At 41.5% G+C, this 27805-nt stretch overlaps 2 protein-coding genes across 2 annotated transcripts in view; one reads left to right on the top strand and one right to left on the bottom strand.

Annotated features, from left to right (window-relative positions):
* The window catches only part of HDDC2 (HD domain containing 2), a 30610-nt gene extending 14918 nt beyond the window's left edge, over window positions 1-15692 (top strand). The window contains exons 4-6 of the mRNA XM_007946589.2: window positions 638-706; window positions 12133-12271; window positions 15595-15692. Coding sequence (XP_007944780.1) covers window positions 638-706; window positions 12133-12271; window positions 15595-15692 — 306 coding nt within the window. The remainder of the gene's footprint in view (window positions 1-637; window positions 707-12132; window positions 12272-15594) is intronic.
* A 5101-nt stretch (window positions 15693-20793) lies between these two features.
* Window positions 20794-27805, bottom strand: part of TPD52L1 (TPD52 like 1) — a 40670-nt gene continuing 33658 nt past the window's right edge. Inside the window, exons 6-7 of the mRNA XM_007946588.2 lie at window positions 25869-25929; window positions 20794-20922 (exon numbers count right to left, since the gene is read on the bottom strand). Of these exons, the coding sequence (XP_007944779.2) occupies window positions 20794-20922; window positions 25869-25929 (190 nt within the window). The remainder of the gene's footprint in view (window positions 20923-25868; window positions 25930-27805) is intronic.

Raw genomic sequence — 27805 nt, 5'->3', positions numbered from 1 at the left:
ATCAATGGCATGAAACAAAATGTATATGAATTGTTGAATGGACAATTGATTTATTCTGTACATCTTCACCCCCATTCCCGCCCCCCCCCCAAAAAAAATATCCTTGGTGCAGTTTCTGTAAAAGTATAAGCAATTTTCGTTTCAGTTGTCAGATATGAAATATACAATCTAAAATGTCAGAATCCAAACCCAAATCATTTCAAACACTAGAGAATGGGTATAAAAACAGTCTTTGAGCTATGTAACTCAATGTTCCTTTACCATTCTCCCTGTTCTTAGGTTTGCTTTGAACTCTAGTACACTTCCTGATTGACATTTACATGGGTATGTTGTGATTGACCCACAAAATGTAAAATCCTTGGCCTTATTTCAGCTACTTTTATAATCTCATCATGTCTTGTTCATTGTTCTTTTTTGTGTCTCATCTGCAGCAGGCTACAAAATAAGTGCCAAGTGAAGCACATGTGAATAAATAAGGTTACTTGATACACATAGCTACTCTCCCTACGAGCTATAAATTTGTCCAGTAGGCACCTCTTCCTTCTGTTGCCCCTCTGTGAGCCCTTTGTCTGTCTTTGGTAGACTAGTTAACATAGATAGATGTGAACATAATTAAGGTAATGGTTTGATATTTCAGGAAGCTATGGAGCAGCTAACCCAGCTTCTACCAGAAGACCTCAGAAAGGAGCTCTATGAACTTTGGGAAGTAAGTACATCTGATTGTGGATTAGTTTTCTAGGGCTGCCATACCATTTACCACAGTCTTGGTGGCATAAAACAGCAGGAATTTATTCTCTGACAGTTCTGTGAGTTCAGGTGAAGTCTGAAACCAGAGACAGCGTTAGCAGGGCCATGATCTCTCTGAAGCCTCTAGGGGAGAATCTGTTGTGTGCTTTCTCAGCTTCTGGTGTTGCTGGCAATCCTTAGCATTCCTTGGTTTGTAGAGGTATCATTCCGTTCTCTACCTCTGTTACCACACCGTGTTCTACTGTGTGTTCTTTTCCTTTTCTTTTAAGGACACCAGTCATAGTGGATTAGGGCCCACTCTCATGACCTCATCTTAACTTGATGGCATTTGCAAAGATCCTATTTCCAAGTAAGGTCCAAGTAAGGAGTTAGGACTTCAACAAGTATTTTAGGGGGCACAATTCAGCCCAAACAGGTAAGTTTCTTTTTGTTTATGGTAACTGAATTTTTAGGTCCCATCACTGTTTGAAGGGGCTCTGGTGGTATAGTACCTAAGGCATTTAACTGCTAACCAGAAGGTTGACCATCCAAACCCACCAGCTGCTCCATGGAAGGAAGTTGGGACAGTCTACTTCCATAAAGATTAAGGACTTCTGATGGCACAGTGCTTAAGGCATTTGACTGCTAACCAGAGGTTGGCCATTCAAACCCACCAGCCCCTCTGAGGAAGAAAGATGGGACAATCTCCTTTCATAAAGATTTACTGCCTTGGAAACCCACTAGGGGTCACTATGAGTCAGAATTGACCCGATGGCAGTGGGTCTGGTATCACTATTTTAGTTGACTTAGATTATCTTAAGAAGCTGTCTCTGTTACTTTTTGGTTATGTCTGTTCCTCACCTCCAGCTGCTGCAGAAATTTCTCAGCATGATAGAAGTTTGCTTTCTTCTCAGATTTCCTGTTTCTCTTGCCACCACAATGCCTGCTACGGATCCTGACTCTTAGCCCCTGGATTTCTTGTTGCTTTGCCCTCATTGCCTGCCTTGCCAACCCCACACCCAACCACCTAGATCTGCCCTGGAAAAAAAATGGGGTGAGGTAGTTCTGAAGTGAGTTCAAATCTCACTTCACCCTGGGCACGTAACCTTGGACATGTTGCCATCACTGAATTGGTTTTTTATCTCTGAAGGCTTGGCCGGTTGTTAGGGCTGGGTGAGGCGACACAGGTGACATGATGCCTGGCAGAGTAGGGGCTCTCATTGCTCGCTCCTTCCCCAGTGCTGCTGAGCACAAGGACTGCAATGGCAGCATTGTTTGGAAGGACAGGGCAGGAGGAACAGAAAGGGCAAGGAAGGCTGTTGTGTTCCCCCAGTTCCTCACTCTCCTGTTGTTGTTACGTGCCGTCAAGTCAGACCCGACTCATAGCGACCCCTCCTTGGGTTCCCGAGGCAGTATCACTACGGAAGTAGATTGCCCCATCTTCCTTCCGAGGAGTGGTTGGTGGGTTTGAACCGCCAGCCATCTGGTTAGCAGTAGAGTGCCTTAGCCACTATGCTACCAGAGCTCCCCCTCACTCTCCTAGGTGCTGTTTTTCGTTTGTGAGGAAAACAACCCTTCCTACTGCAGTCTAATTTCCCTCCATTCAGCCCTGGCCCTTCTCTGCTCAGCCCCAAGACCCACCCTTATGCCCTACTCTTGTATAGCACTGCCTCCCACTCTCACTTTTTTCAGTTGCTTCAAAGCTTTAATTCAGTCCTTCTGTCTTCAGAGCCTGAATTTTGTTTCCACAAACCCACGCCCCTGCCTGGCTTTGTTCTCTCCTCTAAGCAGGCAGTGTTCCCTTTCCCATTCCCTTGTGTGCTGGATCACACCTTGGTCTTGGAAGATGGGAGCAAGAAGGAAAGTGTACTAGAAGTGCCCTGTTAACGCTGTGGTCAGACTCTGTGGTGTACTCTCATTTCTCTGCTTTGGCTACATCATGGGACAAAACAACTCTTTTAGGGCAGCGGGGTGTCGGACCTGCAGCCAGAGAGACCTGGGTTTAAATCTCCTTGCCTTACTATCTGGATGACCTTGGGTGAGCTACTCAACTCCAGTCATCCTTAGTTTCCTTCTTTGCAGAATAAGCTACTCAACTCCAGTTGTTTCTTCCTTTGCAAAATGAGACACCAGGCCCACACACCTTTATCCATCCTTCTGAAATCCAAAAGCTCAGGGAGCTGTTTTCTGAAACTCACTTGGTAGTGAAGCCTGACTAGACCTGAACTCTTTTGGTAGCAAAATCTGACCTGAACCACAATGAGGCTATTCCGAGTTCCCATTCATCACCTGTGGTGTGAAAATTAAAATGCTCTGATGTGGAAATAATTGCTTGTTTGATAACCAACTCCTGCCTTGGATCCCACTAGGAGTATTCTGTAATATGCACTGTATGTACTATATCATTTTTCTAAAATTAAAAAAATGTTGAAATCTGAAACATTTCTAGCCTCAGGGTATTAGATGAAAGATTGTGGGCCTTTAATTACCTACCTTTTTGAATAATTGTGGGAATTAAATACGGCAAAGTATGCATGACGTTTGACCCAGAGTCTGACACAGGGTGATATCTAGAATGTGTAACAGCGTTTCCATAGGAAAATGTGTCCCTTGTTACAAAGTATGTACTTTCAAGTGAACTTTTGGAACCCCATTGAGTTGGAGCTCTAGTGGCATAGTGAGTAAGGAAGGCATTTGGCTGCTAACCTGAAGATTGGTGGTTCAAATCCACCAGTTGCTCCACAGGAGCAAGATGAGGCAGTCTACTTCCATAAAGATTTGCAGCCTTGGAAACCCAGTGGGGGTTGCCATGTGTTGCAGTCGGGAGCTCTGGTAGCATAGTGCCTAAGGCACTTGACTGCTAATCAGAAGGCTGGCGGTTCAAACCCACCAGCCACTCCTCAGAAGGAAGATGACGCAATCTGCTTCTGTAGTGATACTGCCTCAGAAACCCAAGGAGGGGTCGCTATGAGTCGGGTCCGACTCGACGGCACATAACAACAACAACATGTATTGCAGTCGACTCAGTGGCAGTGGGTTTGTGAGTTGAAATTAGGTTGCATCTTATCCGTAACAAGAAAAAAAACAAAAGACTTGATTACTCCACAGGTAACAATTTTGCTGTCTTGTAAATGCCGTTGGTTGAATTCATTAAGCTTGTGAAAGAAAGTCTCAGGTCAGGTGCACAGTGCCCACCCTTCAGTGTGACAGTCCTCTCTAGAACTGTTGCTGCCAAAATAATCAACAATTTATAAAACAAAGACAGTGAATTAAAATTCTTTATTGGTAACACTGTGGGATGTCAGTGATTGGTATAAAGGAAAAAAGCTGTGAGCTTTTTTGCTTTCTGGGATGAACCATCATCTTTGCATGTCATGAAAAGACTTGGGGACATTTTTTGTTTTTTGTTAAGGACCAGAGGGAAATAAGCGAAGCAACTAATATACAGGAACATATTTTTCAGACAGAATTGTAGAAATTTATTCATACTAAACATTATTCATGGCTCTTGACCTCTCCTTAACCTATTGGTAGACCCCACTGAATGAAGTAGCTGCTGCAGATTGGTAGGATGAGTTCAAGAGGGACTCCAGAGGTGCAGACAGAGCATACTGTTGGAGCCTCTGTTTTTATTGTTGGGTGAAGTGTGGGTGTGGGTGTGGGTGTGGGTGTGGGTGTGTTGTATGTGTATGTGCACATCGGTGCATGTAAATTTCAACTTACCTGGAAATCATTTTAGAAAAGGGGGAAATATTCACCTCTAATGTCTAATGTAGGAGTTCTCGCGGCATAGTGCCTAAAGCATTTGACTTCTAACCAGAAGGCTGGTGATTTGAACCCACTAGCCACTCCTCGGAAGGAAGATTGAGCAATCTACTTCCATAGTGATGTTGTTGTTGTTGTTGTTATGTGCCGTCAAGTCAGCCCAGACTCATAGCGACCCCTTCTTGGGTTTCCAAGGCAGTATCACTACGGAAGTAGGATTGCCCTACCTTCCTTCCGAGGAGTGGCTAGTGGGTTTGAACTGCCAGCCTTCTGGTTAGCAGTCAAGTGCTTTAGCCACTATGCTACCAGAGCTCCGTAGTGATACTGCCTGGGAAACCCAAGGTGGGGTCACTAGGAGTTGGATCCCACTCCACGGCAGTGAGTTTGGTTTTTGTTTAATGTCTAATGTTACTTTGTAAAAATGGTTTTGGGCACTGGAATTGTCCATAATTTCTTTGATCATTTCTTCCCATCCTGTGCCTATTAACCCTGTTATTTCAATCAGTACAACTTCACTCTCTTTCTATACATAATACATGTACAGAATCTTCTGGCAAGAAAATCTAGCTCTGGGTGGTACCTAAGAAGGGGACATTGGTGTCTCTCTTTCTCTCTGATAATTTTTGGTAATACGAGGTGACTGTTATTTTCTTACCTTGCCTTTAATTATCTCTGTATTCTGTTAGTCTCTTTACTACATCTGTGTAGAGTTTGTCAGTTACAACTGAAAGAAACCTGATTTAAACGCTCTTACTTATGTATAAGAAAACTAAGGACCAAAAAAACCTTGCCTCGGCAAAGATCTCTTAGCTAATTGGTAACGAAGCCAAGCCACATCTCTAACTCCTAGTTCGACGTTTTTTTATGTCATTATGCTGCATGTTGATTAATTGAATAAGCAATTATGGTTCTGTTGTATTCATGTTGCTAGTGCATATATTCTGATTTTGGTTTCAGAGACTGTTCTTATTCTGTACCCTTAGAACTCAGAATAGTTCTAGTTACACAGAAAATGCTAGTTGATTGATAACTGAAATGTTAATCACAGCCATTCACCACTATAAATAGCTGTCAGCCCAGAGGGTCACATCTATTTAGAGCAATTAAACATCCTTGATTATAATTTATCTTTTGCCATAGAAGTGTGAAATCAAATTTCAGCAAGCCAAGAGAAAACATTTTCTTTTTTTTTCCTCAAAGTATTGCAGAAAGATGACTACCCCACTGCTTTTGTTTAGTTTTAAAGAAATATCCTGAGAGCCCCGAGGCGTGGGGGGAGCTGCTTCCCCAGGCTGAATGCCTGGCATACTTGTCTCCCTTGGATTGCTCCCCACACTGGATTTTCTCTCAGCTAGAGGGTCAGTCAGTTGGAGGTACAGTTGGGCTAGCAAGTATCCTTTTAATGAATGTCTCTCTAGTCTATGCTTCAAAGTATTGTCATTAGTTGCCGTGGAGGCAATTCTGAGCCATGGCACCCCATGTGTGCAGAGCAAAACCGCTCCTTAGAGTTTTCAAGGCTGTGACCTTACGAAAGCAGATTGCCAGACCTGTCTTCCAAGGCCCCTCTGGGTGGTTCAAACTGCCAGCCTTTTGCTAGTGATGGAGCTCTTAACCATCCGTGCCACCCAGGGACTCTTCCTTTGAAGTGTGGGTTGGGGGGTTTAATGTAGAGCAACATGAGGATCCTGGGACCTGGGAGGGAGAGTCATTATGAGGGATGTGAACGGATGATGCATAAACCTCTTACATATTTAAACCTTAGTTAGGGCCAACCTTTCCCCAAGAAAGAGACCTCATTTTGATCTCCTTTCCTTTCCTTCCTTCCCTTTCAGTCCTCCATTTTCAAGACACAGAACTTGAATCTCTCTTGCTTAGACTCCTTGTCCTCTTGCTCTGCAGCACCCCAATCTGAGTCATTTTTGTAATTTGTCTTCTCTAGTCCCACCTGAAGGCTGCAGAGCGCTCACTGTAGGGACATGCCCCACCTTAGGGACTGGGGCTATGATCTGCATGGCCTCCAGGCTCAGCTGGCCTCGGGCTGCCAGCATCTCCACAGGGGCCCCCAGTCACCTCCCTGGCTCCCACCTCACATCAGCTGTCTAGTCTACCCTTCTCTGTGAGCACTGAGCCTGCCCCTTCTCCCCCGACTTTATAGCAAATATCTCTCCTCCTACTTCACTGAGAAAATAGAGGCTCTCGGGTGGGAATTTCTTCAGCTTCTTTCTTCACTCACCGTATCTCCATGTGTCCTTCTATCTTAGTGGAGGGCAGGCCTTCCTCACACTCTATGCACAACCTTCTTCCTGACTATGCTGTTAGCACCTTCTAAGGGGAATTTTCAATTTAGTTTCCCTCTTTAACCTGTCTTCCCTTGTAAATTATGTTGACGCAAACCCTGTTTTTGAAACAAACTTCACTGGGTGCTACCTTTCCCTGCTTCCTTTTAGGACCAAACAGGTAAGGAGTTGCCTATAATACCCTTCTCCCCTTCCAGAAAGTCACCAAAGCATGACTTACGGCCCCATCATGCACTGCTCTTGGTAAGGTCACAAACTGCCTGTGTGAAACCTGGTCCCATAGGCCCTTCTCTGCCTGTGTGCCACCTGATACATTGACTATGACCCTGTGGCCGTTTCCTTCTCGAATTGTCTGAGGCATTGCTTCCTCTTGGTTTTCTGTGTACCTCTCTGGCTGTTCTGAGTTTCTTCAGGTACAGCTCTTCTTCACCCAGTCTCTGCAGAGCTCAGGTGTGCCCCCAGACTGTGTCCTTGGCCTTCTTCTCTTCTCTTCACACCCCTCCTGGGCTCCAGTGAGCACAAGCTGATTACTCCATTTATTCTCTGAAAAATCTTCCCAGACTCGTAAATCCAGGAGCTTAATGAAAAGCTCCACCTGAACATCCATAGGGACATCAGTTCCAAAGTTTCATAGCCTTACTCGTTATCTTCAGACATTTTTATCATTTCTTCAAAAAATTTTTATTAGAAAACAAAGTGCAGAAAACTGCACAAAAAACAAATGCGTAGAATACTGAATTATTAAAAGACAGCATTCTTATAACTGCAACTCATTACAATTTGGAACCTTGCCATTTCCTTCAGAATCCCTTCCTTGTGCTCAGGCCCAAACACAGTGGCTCCTTCCCCCAAAATAAGTAACCACTCTCCTGGATTTTGAGGATCTCTGGTTGTGTATGGTTAAGGCATTTGGCTGCTAACCAGAAGGTCAATGATTTGAACCCCCCAGCTGCTCGGTGGAAGATGAAGCAGTCTGCTTCTGTAAAGATTAACAGCCTTGGAAACCCAGTGGTGGTCGCTATGAGATGGAATTGACTCGATGGCAGTGAGTTTGGTTTGGTTTTTGGATCCTGATTTTTATACTAATCACTTCTTTGGATTTCTTTACGGCTTTATTACCTAAGTGTTCCTTCCTAGATGTTTAGTGCAATCTTGCCTTTTTTGAAAGATTTTAAGTCTCTCATAATCTATGGTTTCAGCCTCACATCCCTACCCCTCATCCCTTTCTTTTGCTTAGAAGTTACTTGTTAAAGAATCTGGCCCCTTTTGCCTATGGAGTTTTGCATGGTCTGGATTTTGCTAATTGCACACTCTTGGTGCAGTATGCTTATTCCTCTGTCTTCTTATTTTCTGCGTGTTGGCAACTGGATCCAGAGGCTGGATCAGACGCAGCTTGGAGCCCTTTGACAAGCTTGTAGATGGTGCTGGCTCTTTCATCATGAGGCACATCATACCTGGTTTTTCTTCTTTTTCTCCTGTTAGCTGCCATTCATGCTTATAACTCTTAATCCTGTGGGACTATAGAATGGTAATATTATTTCTTCCTAAGTAGCTGAAATCATTTTATTGGCAGAAGCTTTCCTTCACCTACTCTTTGGTTATAGTTCACGTAGGAAAGGTGAGATACGTGTTTGCTGCTTTCCTTTCATTTACCCAGTTTGTAGGATAATGACTTGGTTCCTTGTCATTCTTAAAAGGTAGGCAACTTAGGTTTTTTTTTTTTTTTACCATTAGAAACCTGTGAGTCTCAACATATTCAGTATGGGTTTCAGTCCATTGCAGTTCTTATCCTATTGAGGTTCACATTATCTGTTCTTTGGCTGGTAGGAGCCTCCTCAAGTTGACTCGCCGCCTTCTTTGATAGCAGGAATATCAGGCTGTTCCAGGCTCATCTTGAGCATGTTCTGCTTCCAGAACTCCAAGAAGCTTGTTTGGGTTTTTGCTTGTTTGTTTTTAAGTAGGAAATGGTATTTCAAGGCCACGTGTGTGCATTAGGGATGCTCATTGATAGTGAGTTGGTTATTGTTAACAATAACAGACAGCTGGGATATACACACACATACACATAAAGAGTCCCTGGGTGCTGCAAATAGTTAACACTCTTAGCTGCTCACTGAAAGGTTGGAGGTATGAATCTGTTCAGAGGCAACTTGGAAGAAAGGCCTGGCAATCTGCTGCTGAAACAATCAGCCCCTGACAAGCCTCTGGTGCACAGTTCAATTCTTAGCACACGTGGGATTGTCGTGAGTCAGAGTCACCTTGAGAGCAGCTGCTGGTGGTGGTGGCGGCACTGTGCTGGGCTCAGTTTCTTTCCTTGAAAATCTTAAATATCTCATGCTATTTTCCTTTGGCATGAAGTGTTGCTGATGGTAATTTAATTGTATTTTCCTTATATGTCATACACTCTTCTGTCTAGCAATATGGTCAGAGGATTTTTTTTTTTTTTGTTCTTTTAGTCTAGTAAATTTACTAGACTGTGTCTTGGTGTGTTGGTCATTGGAGGTAATGACTATGCATTTTCAATACGTACTTTCAAATCTTTTAAAATTTTTAATTTCAAGAAAGTTTTCTTGAAGTATAATTTTTCCTTTTGTTTCGGTTTTCTTGTTACAGGGAGTCCTATCTGTCAGTGTATCAGTTCTCTGCCTATCTTCAGTATTTGCCACTTTATCCCGAGTCCTTTATATCCTCTTCGTTTTTATTTTTTATTTTTGAGTTTTAACTTAAGCACATTTTCAACTTCTGTTTATCTTAAGGGATGTGTATCATGCTTAATTACCTCTGTGTTCTGTATTGCTAGGTTTCATTTCTAAAATGACTTTTTCTTTTATTTCTATCCCTTTTAATGTTCTTTCATGTCTCACTTAAAGTATTTTTAGCTCCTTTTGAAATAGTTTGTTATACAATCAAAGCCACTGCCATTGAATGGATTCCAGCTTACAGTGACCCTATAGGACAGAGTAGAACTGCCCCATAGGGTTTCTGAGGCTGTAAATCTTTGCCGAAGCCTACTGCCTCACCTTTCTCACATGGAGTGGCTGGTGAGTTTGAACCATGCAACTTTTGGTTAGCAGCCGACTGCCTTAACCACTGCATCACCTGACAGATTTGATTTTTTTTCCTTTGTGTATGCCTTTCTGGTGGATCTTTGTTGTCTGTAAAGATTATTTTTGTTCCATATTCTCCTTATCTTATGTTAAGTTTGTATGGGATCTGACCTCTGTACTTTTCTGTTGCTCCTTGTGATGTGCAATTAGCTCTCCTCAACTTTTGGAAGGAAGCATGATTCAGTTAGTGTTTCTAACCCACAGAACTTCCTCTTCTGTTATTTTTGTGTAGCATTAAACTTTCAGAGATTTCCTGGCTTTGTTCCCCTTCCCCGTTTTATCTGGACTTTTTCTTTCCTTCCTCTCTGTTATCTTTATCCCACTTAAGTTTGATTTCACTTTGATTTTTGCTTGTGTGGGGCTCTGTTCTGGAAGGGAGCCTGGCAGCTCAGCCTGGCGAGGCTGTCCTTAATGTGAGCTCCTTGTGTTCTTGCACTGTGGCGGTGGGCAAGACTTCCAGTGTCAGCCACTGTCCTTACTAAAAACTAAGAGTTCTAGTGGACATCATTTGGCTATTGAGAGATCACTTGTTCACAGGTCCATCAGATACTCTATTGCTTCCCTCTGCGTCCCCCAAACGGATGTTGATCACATGCAGGCTTATGCTTGGAGGTGGTTTGTCCCTGCCCATGTATACTTTGGTGCTCATGGGCATGTCATGTCTCCTAGTTTGTTGTAAATGTTATCCAGGAGGCTTTGGTTTTGGTACCTCTTTGTCAGTTTCTTGTCTTTCTGTTCTTTTCGGCTACCTATTTTACCATCTACTTAGCTAGAAACTAGGCAGCTGTTTTCAACTTGGCCTCTCATTCACTTTAATATTTTGATTCAGTTCTTCATCCTTAATGTTTCTCAAATCCATCCACTTCTACCCATCTTCACTGCCACAATCTTAGGCCAGACTCTCATCACTCCTCTCCTAGTGCCACAAAGTCTCAGACCCTGGTGTCTCTGCTTCCAGTCTAGCCATTATCCACATTGGAACCAGAGTGACATTTCTGAACTGCAAATCCTATCCTGTCTCTTCCCGCTTGAAATCCTTTAGTGATGTCCAATAGCTGTGGCATGAAGCTGAGACACCTTAGCTTAAACCACAGGCCTTTCAGGAGCTGCTCCTTCCTCCATCTCCAACCTCTTCCTCCTTGCAGCCCTCCATCCTGTCATTAGGAACTACTTGCTACCAAGGAGCATTCTGGCTGCATTTCTTCCAGGACAGATTTGTTCATTCTTCTGGCAGTCCACGGTATTTTCTGTATTCTTTGCCAACACCACAATTCAAATGTAAAAGTTTTCCTTTAGTCTTCCTTATTGATTGTCAAACTTTCACATGCATATGAGGCAATTGAAATTACCATGGCTCAGGTCAGGCACACCTGTTTTCAAAACGGTAACTTTGAACACCCAGTAGTTCTGGGCAATCTGCTTCCATAGAGATACCTCCTCGGAAACCCAAGGAGGGGTCTTTATGAGTCGGATCCGACTCGATGGCAGTGAGTTTGGTTTGGTTGGTGTTTCAGCAGTCAAAACCAGAAGGACTCGATTTAATTCACCCCATGTAGCAAGTGGAGTCCATGGGTGGAGCCAATAGTTAATGCCCTCAGCTGCTAGAATTTGGAGGTTTGAGTCCACCCAGAGGCACATAAGAAAAAAGACCTGGTGATCCACGCTTGAGAAATAGGTCCATGAGAACTCTGTGGGGCACAGTTCTGGTCTGACACACATGGGGTTGCCATGACTTGGAATTGATGTGACAGCTCCATCTGGTTTAATGTAGACAGTAAAGGACACCAGATTCCCAGTGCAAAGCAGTAACCAAAAGTTCCTGAAAAATCCACTAGAAATTTACTTAAAAGGGGAAAAAACCTGACATAAAATGGTGAGGGAAATAAAACTTAAGGAGGTTAACATGAAATTTGAGCTGCAAGTGAAAAGGTTTAAGATCTTAGCTACTCAGGTAGATTAAAGAAGGATGATTTAGAAATGAAGACAAGATTAAACAGAAAGAGCTTGGAAGTGTCCATTGGAAAGAGGGGACTTCCAGGCATCTGGTGGACTGCACGGCCTATGAGCACCTCCTGCTTGCATAGAAGTTAAGCTGTGAAATGAAAATTGAAGCCTCTCTGTGAAGTTGAGTGCGCTTTTAGCCATGATTCTGATCTCAGGTCCCAGAATTAGAATTTTCCTGGAATAACCTCTCATGCTAGCCCAAACTAAGCTGCTTTAATTGTTTCTTTACATAGGAATATGAGACCCAATCCAGTGCAGAAGCCAGATATGTGAAGCAGCTGGACCAGTGTGAGATGATCCTTCAGGCATCGGAGTATGAAGACCTTGAGAGCAGACCTGGGAGACTGCAGGACTTCTATGATTCTACAGCAGGTATTCAAGCCATTTTCAGGAAGAATCAGCTTTAGCTTGGCTTACTCTCGGTTGCAGGGAAGCTCTGTTACTGAAACCCACTGTCGTCACTCACTTCCAACCTTTGTATAAGGAGCAGGATGAAAGAAAATGCTGGCATTCCTGGTGAGAGGCAGGTTGGTGGATGAGAGCCGACCTGGAATCTGAGCTCTGTGTTCACATTCTGGCTCTGCCAACTGCTAGCTGTGTGCTCTTGGGTAGTCTCCTGACCTCTCTGTGTCTGTGTCCTCATTGGAAACATGGGAATCCTACTATTTATTCTACATAGATAATGCACTTTGTAACCTATAATGCTTTATAAATGTGAGATGGAAGTAGAAATAGAGATTTGAAAAAGGAAAATTTCAAACAGCTGCAGTCACCATTGTCATTACAATGCTTCATAGCACAGTCCTGGATCAAACTTCTGGGGTTTTAGTCCTGGCTCTGCCATATACGAGTTGTATAAACTTCAGCAAATTACTTAACCTGTCTGAGCCTTAGTTTCCTTATCTGCCAAATGGGCATAATTAGAGGGTTGTTTGAGAATGCAGTAAGTTAATTTTTGTAAATTAGAGTAATATCTGACATACCATAAACTTTTAATAATAGCTGTTTTCATTCTGATACAGTTTCCTGCATATAGAGCTAAGTAGACTATTAATATAGTGTGAATAGTAATGTGAACTCAGTATTGTGAACAATAGTGGTGTTTATGTTGCTTCCTGCAATCTCTTTGGGCATAGCTCAGCCTCCCTCTTCCTTGAGAACATGGCTAGTGATAGCCTTTCTCTAACTCTCACACGGAAGCTTTGGTAGCATAGTGCCTAAGGCACTTGACTGCTAACCAGAAGGCTGGCAGTTCAAACCCATCAGCCACTCCTCAGAAGGAAGGTTGGGCAATTTACTTCCATAGTGATACCACCTTGGAAACCCAAGGAGGGGTCGCTTTGAGTCAGGTCCGATTCAACGGCACATAACAACAACAGCAAACCCTCACACAGCCTTACCAGAATAGAGAAAGTTCCAATACACAGCCTATATTTCAAAATTTGATTTGCAGTTGACTCAGTTTCCCTTCTCTATTTTCCAACCCACTTCCAACAATGAGACATGGCTCATTGTTTCTGAGTTGGACTGTTGCAGTGACCTGCCAGTAGGCTCACTAATTCAACCTGCTTTTCTCAATGTTTTCCTCCTTTGCATGTGTAGGCATCATCACATTTGTATTTAAAGCAAAACAAAACAAGAACTCCCTTGGGTTTTGTTTTTCTAAAACATAAAATCATGGCACTTTTGAATGATATAAAGGGTCTGGAGTATGCTACCACCCATGTCTCTGGTCTTCTGTTCACTCACTCTCCATGGTGGTGAGCTACAAGTTGGTGGCATCAGAGGAGCTCCTGAGTGCACAACTGAGGAAACCAGCCTGGGAAGAGGCAGTGGTCTAGATTAGATCACAAGTCCAAGAAGCATCCTGGCTCTAGGCTATGGGCCAGTGCCAGCAACCAGGCATCCAGTATGTGACCAGGGCATCTAGTATGAGGACAGGGAAGTGGCAAGATTTCTGGATGACGGCATTTTTACTATCTGACTTGGGAGGTCCATTTGAAGAGATGTGGGGATATCAGAAACCAGCCTCTATCCCAGAGGGCGGGGCAAGTGGGAAAATAGGTGGGCACTTGGGCCCTGTTCACATGTCAGGCTCTTTTGTCTCTGTGGCTGGGTGGGACATAGGCACATGAGTGAGGTTGACCTAGAGGTTCTGATTTCCTGAGTATTCTTCCATGGGCCTCCAACTTCAAGAATGGTGTTGCCCTTAGTGAGGGAAGGACAAGTTTGAGGGAAGAAAATCAAGTCCTAGAAGCCAAGGGAAGGAAGGGTTTCAAGGGGAAAGAAGTGATAGCTTGCCCAGTGCTGCTGAGAGGTCAGGTGAGATGAGGAATGAGAATCAGCCACGAGATTTAGAAACATGGAGGTGGTAGGTGCCCTCCATAAGAGCAGTTTCATAGAGTGGTAGGAATGAAAGCCTGATTGAGGGGTTCAAGAGATGATGGAAGGAAGGGAACTAGAGACAGTAGTTATAAACTACCCTTTAGTGAATTTGTCTTAAAGGGGCATAAACAGATGGGACTATAAGCTAGAGGCATATGCATGGCCAAGTGAGGGTTTGTTTTCAGATAGGGGATAAAAGAGTATGTTTATATGCCCAGGGTGGGGGGTGGCCTTCAGTGGTGGTTCAGGGTAGAATTCTTGCCTTCCAGCCAGAGACCCAGATTTCATTCTTGGCCCTGCCTCTCCTGCATAAGCACCACTTGTGTGTCACTGGAGGCTTGCATGTTGCTATGCTGACCCGCTTTCTGCAGAGTTTCCAGACTAAGGTACACTAGGAAGAAAGGTCTGGCTATCTACTGAAAATTAGCCAGTGATCACAACGGCCTGAGTACAGTGGAGCACGGGGAAGGCATATGACCAGGCAGTGTTTTGTTCACTTGTGCTTGAGTTTTCCATGAGTCAAGGGATGACTCAACGGCAGGGGACAACAACAGATGCTGATAGAAATAATCAATAATAGAAATAAGCGGGGTAAGAATTGCTGGCGCTGGGACTCATACACAAGTGGAGAGAGTGGCCTTGGGGGCAGAGACCGTTTCTACGCACCACCAGTTACAGTAGTGATGAGTTCCAGATGTGCCTGTAGGAGGAGGTGGCTGAGGTAGGGTAAAGAGAAGATTTCTCAGAAGAGAAGGTCACAGAACAGAGAGGCCAGGTTGTAGGAAGGGTAGTCTGCCTGTTTGTTGTAGTCATCAAGAGTCATGACGGGTGATATCAGTGACAATGAATCTGAAGCTGTAATCTTCCAGGTGTGAAGAGGGGTGACTTTTGATTCTTTTGATGATGGCAAACCAATAGGGGCAGTGAGTGGTATCATCTGAGGGCATGACCCTTAAGGAGGGAGCAGCCCTATGGTAAGAGAGGTGTGAGGAAAATGGCTACCATGTGAGGGGCTGTGGGGGCAGCTGTATCTTTGGGATGAGCCCAGGTATCAGGGCTCTGCCTAACTGATGGTGCTTTGCCCAGGTCTCTTGCATTACTTGGTGGCATCGAGGGTGACAGAGAATAAACTCCAATGCTCACCTTTGACTTCTCTCCAGCAGCTGGAATTGCAGTCTTCTGCATTTGAGTGAAGTATGAGTCAGATCACAGAATACAGCCCCTAATGAGCTATGGGATCAAGTGGGAGCAGTTGCCTTCTTTTTTTTGTTAATATGGGAATGTCTTTTTCCCTCTCTCTTGTTTTGCAGGAAAATTCAGTCACCCTGAAATAGTCCAACTTGTTTCTGAACTTGAGACAGAAAGGAACACCAGCATAGCTGCAGCCTCCAGTGAGCCCCACACCTGAGATGTTCTCTCTGTGGCTGTGATCCTGGAACACACCTTCTTTCTCCTTCACATGGCATTGTGTTTTGCATGAATGTCTCTTGATTTCCCCAGATGTGTCTGTTTCCTTTCACATGGCTGTACTCCAGCAAGAAACATGACGTCATTTGGGCAATAAAGCTATAGAAGATTGAAATTTCATAGAGGAAAACTGTGGGGGAGGGCTACCTCACTTATGAACTAGATAAATAAATGTTGAAAGCCTAAAAACTTGGGAGTATTTATTGGAGATTTTAAACCATCTGATTCTGAATTAATAACCTGTATTCCCAAAGGCCAGATTCATTGAACGATAGAAAATTGAATTATACTTGCTTTTAAGAATAGATGCTTCAGCTGACTCAGTGATGTGGAGTGGGGTGGGGTGGGGGGACGTATTAGTAATGCACTTTCAGGTAAAATGCTTCCTTTTTCAAATGATAACTTGTCTGGAGCTAGATTTGAATTTCACTGTGACCTGCTTTAAGCTGCTGATCACAGACTTGTAAACCAGCTAACATGTTCTACCCCACCCCCATTCCTTCCTATCATTTGGGGATATAAATTGGTACATACAGGCCCTTTCAGATGTCATTTTCTTTGTATGTTTGTCATTGTCTGAGTTCCAAATCTTGAACACTTATTACCAGGTGAGAAATACATAATCAGGGGCACCAAACAAACAAACCAAATCTCATGGCCATCAATTCTGCCTCTAACTCTGTAGGACTGAGTAGGACTGTGCCACGGGGTTTCCATCCAAGTCTAATCTTTACAGAAGCAGACTGCCTCATCTTTCTCCGGCATAGCAGCTGAGGGTTTGAAATGCACACTTTTAGGTTATCGGAGTGATTATAACCAGTGCACAACCAGGGCTCAAAGTGAGGGTCCAAACCAAAAAAAAACTCACTGCCATCAAATCGAATCTGACTCACCGCAACCCCCTTTGGGTTTCCGAGGGGGTAAACAAAAAACAAACTCACTGCCGTGGAGTCAGATCTGACTCATAGTGACCCCTCCTTGGGTTTCCGAGGTGGTATCACTACAGAAGTAGGTTGCCCAACCTTCCTTCCGAGTGGCTGGTGGGTTTGAACCGCCAGCCTTCTGGTTAGCAGTCAGATGCCTTAGGCACTACACCACTATTTTTAGGGTTACTGGGCCTTTATTAGCAACATGTCAAAGCAGGTATCTTCCCCTTATTTCCCTTTCACTTACCCTGTGATTTATTCCTATCCCAGGAAAAGTGACCATTCAAGGCTAGGGTAAGGAACAACCTTCCTCAGCCCCTTGCCATTCCCATTCAGTGATGCCCAACCCCTGAATGGCGAGGACAGAATGCATGCAGACCTGCCAGGTATTGTCATGGAACAATGATGCCTGTCATTATACAAACGTCAGTTTCCATTTGAAGGCCTGTTAGGCTGCCATGGTGAGAAATCTAGGCGTGTTTCTTTGGAAACGCTTCACAGTATCCATGGATACCCAATTTGCAGGAAGCAAGGTGCATGATCTTTTAAGAAGCAAAACAAATATGTACATAGAGTTGCTCTGCACTGAAAAGCAGAGAGAGTCTTACTAATATTGGAGATGTAGTGAGTAGGAAAACAATTCCATCTATCAATATTGTGGGTAATTTGTTTTTTCCTGGGATGAAAACATTTACACAAAATAACCCCAGATAAGGTTCAAATATTTATAACCAGAAGGTTTTATGTGGCCCTTGAGTTTTATTTTGAGAATGTTACATCTGCAATAGTGGTCATCAATAGCCAACAGTTTATCCAATTGGGAAGCCTCTACTGGGTCACACTTAATACTGATCACTTAAAAATCTCAGTTTATCATCTACCTATCAAGTGGGGATTCAGTCAGTTCTAAACCTTCCTCACTGAGCTCATTTTTTTTTTTTTTTTAAGTTAAGGTGCTACAAAATAAAATATTTAGTAAGAAAACAAAATGAAGATCAGTTAAAGAAGACAGCTATTGAATCCACCAGCAAAATCTATAAATATTTTAGCATTATCATTAAAAAGGGAGCTCTGGTAGCACAGTGCCTAAGGCACTTGACTGCTAAACAGAAGGCTGGCGTTTCAAACCCACCAGCCACTCCTCGGAAGGAAGATTGGGCAATCTACTTCTGTAGTGATACTGCCTTGGCAACCCAAGGAGGGGTCGCTATGAGTTGGGTCCAACTTAATGGCACATAACAACAATAACAACATCACTAAAACATTTTTCTTTTTTTGGAAAAGAGATCTACTTGCCTGGAATTGGTATTTTTAACAAATTACATGATTGTGATGCAGTTTAAACAATTATTCTTGAGTTAGACTCAACCGAAAAAAAAGATACTTCTTACCACTTTTCCCTTGTGGACTGGCATACTACCAGCTGTTACATAATTCTCAGTGCTCATATATGTGAAAAATACTGATCTCACAGCCTCTGTCATAACTGACTCATGAGCTGACGTGAAGTAGCATCCTCTGTGCCTAGCATTTTTATGGCCAGTCTTCATATTTAAAGGTGAGATAGACTTAGGCTATTTTTATGTTATTCACTAAGGGTCACGTAGAAATGTTGCATGAGTGGCTTCTGCCATTCTTAATTAGAGATTATCAAAAGTACCCATAAGATTATGACAACTAATACTATAGTCTGAAATTTTATTTGAATACCAAGTTTGAAGAAGTTGTTCATATTTCATATTCAATCACTTTTTAACCTTACCACCATTTCCTTTATTGGATCCACCTCAACTCCACTTTGACCATGAGAAGAAAGTGCTGGGGTTGAAGTTCATAATGCTATTCACCATTTTATAGTAAAGCTCAACATGTTTCAAGCTGACAAGGTAGTTTTAGAAAAATAAATGATGACACATGAGCAGCTTAGATCCTCTGTTCAATCTCCATGTCGTTAGTTGCCATTTCCAACTCATGTTGACTCCACTGTAAATGGCATGATTTATCAAGATGTAGTAAAGCATACAGTTTGTTCTGTTTTCTGTGGTACAAGAACAGATTTATAAGAAAATAGGTAATCTAGAGTAAAATGCAGATGACTTTGCTGGCATGACGTACCAATAGTCGTAATCTTTATGAGATGAGAGTTGTAAGATAAAGTGGCACTGTGACATCCTGAATATTTTCCATCATAGCAGCGGTATTTAAAAAGTGGTAAATGGTTAAATTACAGAATGATTCACTTTGTTAAAATTCCAGTCTTTTACAATCATATTTTGCTGAAATTTCTGATGGGTGGAATGTTTTTGTTACAGTATCATTTCATATACAGGGTGTTGACATTCTCCCTAATTTGTCTGCCAGCATGTGGGTTGAAGTCATGGTCCCGTAGGGCTGGAAACCAAACACCGTCCTGCCGGCTCATGCTTGCTGGCTTGTTCACTGCAGTGGGCAGGGGCTCGAATCTCTCTGGGCCCAATCTGCAGTTGCCTGATGAGTTTGAAATGATTGGCACTCATAATTTCACTGCCACATTGTCTTTGACTGCGTTCTTCACAATGCATTTTAGTAGAGCTAGCACGGGTTCCACCACACCAGCAGAAGTTTGGAGTCAGCTCTGACTCATGGTGACTTCCTGTTTTGTGAGAAGAGAACTGTGTTCTGTAGGGGTTTCAGTGGCTGATTTTCTGAAGTAGATCACCAGGCAATTCTACTGAGGAACCGCTGGGTGTAATTAAACCTCCAACCTTTTGGTCACCAGCCAAGTGTGTTAACCAGCTCAACAGTGTTTGGCTCCAGCCCTATGGGAATATGACAACCCACTGCTGGAGGGGCTGTAAGGGAACTTATCAATGCTCCTCCCAGCAGGGCTTCTTTGTACAGTTTCGGGCAAGTTTACAGCCCCATCCCCTCTGCTAAAATTCCAGGCCTCAGAGAGTAAGTGGACATAAACAGATTGATTTTCGGTTAGATGTGGGAATATTCCTGCTCCATTGATTTGAATAGAAAATTTCAGATTGACTTCATTTGACTATGGGACAAGTATCTATTTCTACTTAATAATAAATACAGAAAAAAAAAGAACATTAACATACAACCATATCATTTATTATGTGGACTTTTTAAACTGTGATATTAGATCTACTCAGTGTGTGTTTAAAAATCTATCTTAAGATATAGTTCTGCTACATAATAACAAAAGTATATTCCCATTTAGAAGAAAAAATGAGAAGCATGCAGTACAAAAGTTAACAGTTATTCCAGGAAATCTGGTTGTATGAATACGATCCTTTATTCCACACATGGCAACAATTTAGGGTTGCAGATCTCTGCTGCTTTTTGTTACCCTTTTGAATACCCTTTACCTGAGTTAACAGCTCTACCAGGAAGATTGGAGAGAATTTTAGAGTTGGAGATTCGTTAGCAGCCGAGGGTAGCTGAGGTCATGATTATTTGTACATCCCCTCTCATGTTCAACACCTTAGCAGTAGGAAGTGATTTAAAATAGTTTCTGAGGAATCACTGCGAACAACTTTGAGGGCCATCAATAACCTCTGAGGCTTAAAGATATTAAGAATTCAAAGTCTTATCATTAAAAGTATTTTAATTGTTTACGTAAATATGTGTAATATATGTAGGTAAGGGTGGGTCATAAGTACTTTAATAACATTTTCAGTAAGTCATCTGTTGCTGGAGACAGTCACTTAGAGCTCCATCCTTTGAATGTAGCTGCACTGAAACGGGTGTTCCATCAGCCCATCAGGCACATGCGTATCATGAAAGAGTAAATGCAAAAGCCAAAGCAAATAATTAGTAGTTACATGTTTGGGAAATGGACGTTAAATTACAGGACAATGGCCGTGACCAATCCTGTCTGCTCAATTTAGGACATTTAGAAGATGACAAGATACGAATGTTGAAAGTTAGTGGTCAAGTGTATTAGCACAACTACAAATGAAAACTACTTCATTCAACTCTGTGGAGAGGCCATTTGAATGACAATGACAAGGCCTCGGTTTTTCCCAATGGGATTTTGGTCTTCATATCTGGATAGTTGGGCGCAGGCGACGGGGCCGGGCAGTGGCTGGGCCTCTGGGTGCGGCTGCAGCTGGGAGGAGCCTAGCACTGTAGCTCCTCCTCCTCGGCCCGCCGGGGGCCTCCCGCCGGGCTCTGCGCGCTAGCGTGCGCCGTGGAGCTGAGCACCTCTTCAAAACTGCCTCCACTGTGGTTGGTCCCGCCTACTTTCGTCTACAACAGGCCAATGTGAAGGAAGGAAAAGGTTGTTGATTATTCTTATTACTGTAATGACTTCACAAGAATGCAAAAATCTTCATTACTTCAAATTCAGAAACACTTTTTTTTCTACAGATGGGATGAAAAGGGTTAGAGAAGTCAGTTCCCTTTAACACAGTGCTAAAATGTTCATACTGGGGTTCTGGGGCAGGATTCCAAATATTACTTTTGTGTCAGAGTTTTAGCAACACTTTATCTCTTAAAATCTATTTATCACATTATTATCTCTTCCACATCTATTAAAATGTCCGATCCTTTCAGGCGCAAAACCAGATCTGTAGATACAGCCGTCCACTCCCCGGAGAGAACCAATTTCATCAAAACAGAACTACATTTTAGATTTAACTTCCCCAATTTTACAAATGTCTAAATGTCTTTAAGTGCCTTCAACTTAGGCTTTCTACTTGGGATTTAGCAGCAGAGCCGTCTGGATTTCTCAGAATAGTGTCTTTTGAAAAGTACTTTCTAAATAGATTGCTTTGCGAGGTGGCAATGGGTCTAGTTTTAAAAAACTGGTAATTTCACACCGAAATAGCTCTTAAGACACAAATAAAGCTTTACAAGTTTCCCCTTTTATGTTCTTGTTATCACCTTATAAATACAGAAGAAATCAATTTATAATTTAAAAATATGGTTAAATATTTCAAAAAATTCCTTATTAGAAAGTCCTTCAAAAGAATATTTAACAGTTTAAAATACTTAATGCAGTCTTAGTCACGCTGGCCTTCCTTGGCCATTAAAAATGTGGATAACCACTAGGAGAAAAGGAAGGAATAGAATAGATAATGTTGCAACTGCCTATGGCCACCTACAACTGAGTGTCATTCGAGTGATCACTGACAAGAAGAGGAAGGAACAACACAGGGACTGAGTGTTACTCAAAATGCTCTGCCTGGTCTGCCTTTTTGACAATAACTTAACCAGGATTTGAAGCAGTTCAATCATGACAAAAACAAGCAAACACTTTTCTCCAATTGTCACTAAAATCCCTTGCTGCTCTTAGCCCTTTTTTTTTCCTGAGTTGAAATTTTTCTTCTGCTCAAAGGTTTAGAGGAGAGGTCAGAAAACTCCGTACAAAGCTAGATAGTAAAATTTTAGGCATGGAGGCCACACAGTCTCTGCCATCAATACTCAACTCTGCTGTTTTAGGGTGAAGCAGCAGCCATTGACAGTTCGTAAGTGAATGAGCATGCCTGTGTTCCAATAAAACTTTATATATAGACCCTGAAATGTGAATTTCATGTAATTTAATTTTTAATTTCACAGAACATTAGTCTCCCCACCCCCAACCATATGTTATTGTAAAAACCATTCTTAGCTTGTGGGCTATATAAAATTAGGCAGCCAGCTGTATTTGGCCCACAGGTAAGTAGCTTGCTGTTCTCTGGTTCAGAGCACTGATAGTTCCTTTTCTTTGTGTGTTATCTGGGAATGGAGGAGTGTTCTCAATTATATGGTATTTCCCTATGCTTCTCTCTTTCTTCCGAGAAACAAATAAGACTAAATCAATAAAATCTATTCTATTAATAGTCTCCATTCTCCTCACCCCCCACGTAAATTCTCTTTTGCAATAGAAGTCACACACAGTGTTAAATCAGGTGAATACCAATTATTGCAGAACTCCTCTGAGTTTCCTTTCATTCTTCCCTCCCACATCTTGATTGTTCTCAACTAACTGAAGAAGGAGGGAACCTACTTGAAATGAACAATCTGGCAAAGAAGGGAGTGGAATAAAGGGGTTTCCTAGCTGTGTGGATTTAATGACCCACGACACACTGGAATACTTTTGGCAAAGATCTGCTTTTGCAGAGAGGTGGGCTATAAACCTCTCCTGGACACCTCCAGGGGTAACTGTTTTTCACCCCAAAATTTTTGGTCCTGAAAATTATAACATCTTTGCTTAAAATTTCATTTGACTTACTGGGTGGTGTTTCCTGATCTCTCATAATAAAACAGCTGGCTGATAAAGAAACAAGAAGTATAAAACATACTTTGCTGTTTTAAAAAATGACTTATTCAGGTCATGTAATGTATTCATCAGAAGTAGATGCCTTAAAAATGTGACCTGCTTACATGGGTGTGGAATGGATAGAAGGGAGGTAGTTCGTAAAGATTCACTGGAACATGGTAGAGGGTACCAAATGTAGTTTCACAGGAGCTCCTCTTCACAGAGGAGTTGGCTCTGGGGCCAACGCTATTAAAACCTGTTTGTTTGTTTTGGATGAAATAGAAAGTATGCTTATTGACTATATATGCTTATTGACTTTATGAGATGTCATAAAACATTGCAAGGATTTAGGCAGCAAGGATTAAATTTTGTATGATTATGATGAAGTGGAAAATTTTTCAAGGAAGATCTAACTACCTACAGAATTGAGTATAAAGGAGACATCAATTAGGTACAAATGCCACATGTAAAGGAGACATCAATAGGTACAAATGCCACATGGTGTGTGACAGATTGTGTGAGAAGATGGCAGGAGTGGACCTCACTTCACAGCAGAACATTATCTCTAATAGAACACAAATATGAACATGATTCATCATAACTGGTATGTTAAAAATCAAGTTGAACAAAAGTATGTGTGAAGAGAAAAGCAGCATTTAGACCTGCAAGGAATTCCTCTCATCCTTACTGACTCATGAGTCATTCTCTCAGAAGAAGGCAGTCTTGGGTTTCATAATCGAAGAAAGATATAAAAAGTTTGGAGATACAGGAAAAAAAAAAGTGAACTATGCAGAAAACTATATAAAGCAGGGTTAAACATATCTATTGTTTAGTCTGGAGAAAAGAGAGGGGAATGAGACATTCATACTTATTGAGGAAGTGGGAGGTTTTACTCAAAGCATGATTATCAGCTATTCTCCATTGCCTGGGTGGGCAGAGGAAGAGGAAGTAGGCACTGGCCGTGTCCTAGGAGGTGGAGAGGATGTGAGTCTTGTTAAACCCATAGACAATCATGTATAACCAGAATCCACTTTCAGAAGATCAACAGAGGCTAGTATCAGATCAGCTGGGTTAGTGGTGTGCATGTCCGAAGGAGGCAGGTTATACACCTTCCATCCTGATGAGGTGACAGGAGAGAGAGACTGAGGGTACGGATCCAACATGGAAATCGTGTGAGCTATAGGCTTACCAGAATTTCCTAAAAGCAAATGAAAACAGGTTGTTCTTTATTCTTCTTTTGCTTCTTCATATCCCGTTCTTCTAAAGAAAACCTAAAAAGTACAACTTCTCCTGTGTCAGAAATGATCTAACAAGTAAAGAATTCATGCTCCTTGGATTGTCTAAGGCTAAAAAGCAAAAGGTGAGTAATTGATTCCTAGGATTTCTGAGACTTTTGTTTTGATACTATATATTTCAGCAAGAGAAAAGTCCACAACACTGTATGTCCCTCCCTTTCAAAAGCTTTACTAATGGTGCCTGCTAATTCCAGGGCAGGAGAAAGATGTGATAGTGTCCTTCCATAAAACACTTACAGCCTTAGAAATCCTATGGGGGCAGTTACATTCTTTCCTTTGGGGTTGCTACCAGTAGACTCTACAGCATTTTTTGTTTTGTTTTGTTTTGATTGGTTCCTGTACATTCAATAAGTGATGATGTTGACAAGCAGAATAGGGAACTTGTAGAAACAGCTCGTTAACAAATAAAACTAATGAAGATATGTCTGGTAAACACTGAGCAATTATTTCATTCTTCTGCCTTAAACACTTAATCTCAGGTCTAATAACGTAGAAGATTGTGGGAAAGAGCCTCTCCTAAGGGAAACCCCTCTGGGTCAGAATCAGTAAGAGCATCTAGGACCTCTAGCAAAGACTAGCTTGTAACCTCACATGCTCATGCTAAGGTCCAGCACATGTGAGCTAGTGTAAGATGGACAGAACATTCAGAAGGAGGTGAGTAATTGGTGTGTGCACATATCTGCTTTTGATCTTGTTAAAGACCAATCATATTCTTAGTTTTCCTAATAAGAGTGACATAGAGAAATTGATTGCACATAAAATAGTGATAATTATTATAGATGTAACCAAGTCAATGTTTAGGAGATAGATTTAAAAATCATCATCATCATCATCATCATCTTAGCAGTTTTAATGACTTTCCCTGATTTTATACACTTTATGATGAAGCTGATTTTATTTCAGCTTTTTTCTGCTCTGTAGACTAGCTTATTTTGTCTATTCTCAACCAATTAATTCAGTATCTTTTATTACTAACAATTATTAACAATATCACAGTATTAGTGCCATTTAATAGGAATCGACTTGATGGCAGTGAGTTTGGTTTTCTCTTTTTTTTTTTTTTTTAATTATTACTATTATTATTTTCAGATTATACCCAGAGACCAAATGATTTATTAAAGAACAATGCATTTGTGACTCAGCTTAATGCTCGCTCGATAATAATTACATTGTGCTCAATATGTGAATTTAGTAAACAATTTTAGGTTGCTAATGGGTTGTGGATGGCAGTTAAATACATCCTGTCATGTTCGTTTTTGCTCATCCAGGCCCAAACTACAGGAGATCTGAGCTGTTACTAAACTTTTGCTCACACTCTAAATTCAGATTCACACATCCTTTAACCTTATCTACTTTTTGGGAGACTGTATTATGAATTCTAACTAGCAAAGAGATTAATAAGCAATGAACTCAAACCCTACTTCACTTTAATAAACAATTTGTCCTTGAATGGATTACACAGACAACTCTGTATGGATACTGTAACAATGTTCAATACTAGTTTTACATATAGATTTATATGTGAGGAAAAAAGATTGACTTTGTACAAGTTGGCCTTCATGGATGCATAGAATGCTGTAAACATTGCCATCAGAACACCAATGACTAAGCTCTCCTGTTTCAATGGACTCAACCACAAAGAATTCACTTGTCTGTACCTTAAGGCTTGTGACAGTTGTTTCAACCCTCTCCTCAAATGATTTGAAAGTAGGAGAATTCCTAAAATAATAAAAAAAAAAAGAGGTCAGCTCCAAAGACCTAGCTGTCTTAGCAACTTGCTGATTAATTTTCTGCTCTTATTTATAAACGTTGCCTAGCTAGCAGAGCTAGCTGTCAATTTGCCACCTACACTAACCATATTTTAAAATATATTTCACTTCCGCTAGGTTAGGTCCAGAAATCATAACCTGATATGTATGATTCTATATAAAACAGAATCATATTTTACTCAAATACTCAACTGTAGGATAAATAACAGAATTAGAATAAATAACAGAATTTGGCAGTGATCACCAGTTGCCACTGAGTTGATTTCAACTCATGGTAACCTATGTGTATCATTTTGCAATGACACAACTTCAGTAATTCTACAATGCACTGCATATAATTTCCAATGAACTCAAGGCATTATCAATAGCTTAAGTTTTCATTTACTAATTAAAAATGTTTCTATCACAACATTCCTTTTTCTAACTCTTTTTTTTTTTTTTTGTAATCAATAGAAAGTCTTCCTGAACAATGTCATGTTTGAATTTTCCCAGCTGGAGACGTAAAGTTACTGTGTCAGTGAATGTGAGGCATGGCAGAAAGAGTTCCAAGAAAAGAACATTCCTAAGTTTTTTCTTTTCTGTGCTTTACAAAGTTATCATTTTGTCAACTTTGATGAAGTGGTTTTTCTGTTAATTCATTATTGTAAGTTAAAAAGCACTCATTACTTATTTAATGTCTGATCACAAATGATACTATTAACTGTGTTTTAACTTTTCCTCTCAAAGAGGTTGTATTTATTTGTTCCCTTATGAGACAGACCCTTCGGAGCTTATTGCCACTTTATTTGTGTTCAATAATCTATGTACTATCTTGTACCTTTAAGAGTTAGATGCTTCTTCTGGGGTTGATAGTTTTCTATATTGGATTTGGCCATGTGCCATTACCATTAAAAATGGTATCACCACATTAAACTGAAGAAACAGGAACTGAACTGAAAATCTTTCCTGAAACTTATATCCATGTTAGCTTTCAGCAGCAAAGACAGCCATCATTTTCAAGTCAAATAATTCAAGTAAATGTTTTATCTCTGATTCACTACGTATTCTTTCTTGAGTGCAGAGAAAGTAAAGTAAGAGAAATGGCTTAGGAAATCATAACAGAGAATGGTTATACAATATGGGCTTCATTGTACATATGCGATGAAGTAGGGCTCTTACATCAACAAGAGAAAACTAACAGAAAAATATGTTTTTGACTGAATTTGACTTTTTTAGGATTTGTCCCCTGAGATTGTGATGTTCCACATAGTCAGTAATTCATCTGCATTCAGGCTACATGACTTAATTATGCTGAGTTCACAGGATCCAAGCTCAGTGTCATACCTTATATATGACTCAAATGTGAGTTAAATTCCTATGAGTAATCCTTTGTAATGCCTCTATTTTATGGTGAAATATTAGTGGAAGTACACTTTAATGATTCAAAATGATATACTGCCATATATGTATATGTGGAGCTCTGGTAGCCTAAGGCACTTGACTGCTAACCAGAAAGCTGGCGGTTCAAACCCACTAGCCATTCCTCAGAAGGAAGGTTGGGCAATCTACTTCCATAGTGATACACTGCCTCGGAAACCCAAGGAGGGGTCACTATGAGTTGGGTCCGACTCGACAGCACATAACAACAACATTATATATGAGGAGCTCTGGTGGTGTAGTGCCTAAGCGCTTGACTGCTAACCAGAAGGTTAGTAGTTCAAACCCACCAGCCATCCTGTGGAAGGAAGACTGTGCAATCTACTTCAGTGAAGATTTAGCACCTTGGAAACCCAAAGGGGGTCGCTATGAGTCAGATTTGATTCAATGGCAGCGAGTTTGGTTTTTGG

This window comes from Orycteropus afer, unplaced genomic scaffold, assembly GCF_000298275.1.
Source record: "Orycteropus afer afer isolate SDZICR_OR568_19922 unplaced genomic scaffold, OryAfe1.0 scaffold00167, whole genome shotgun sequence".
Taxonomy (NCBI): domain Eukaryota; kingdom Metazoa; phylum Chordata; class Mammalia; order Tubulidentata; family Orycteropodidae; genus Orycteropus; species Orycteropus afer.
This window is presented reverse-complemented; position numbering and strand designations above follow the sequence as displayed.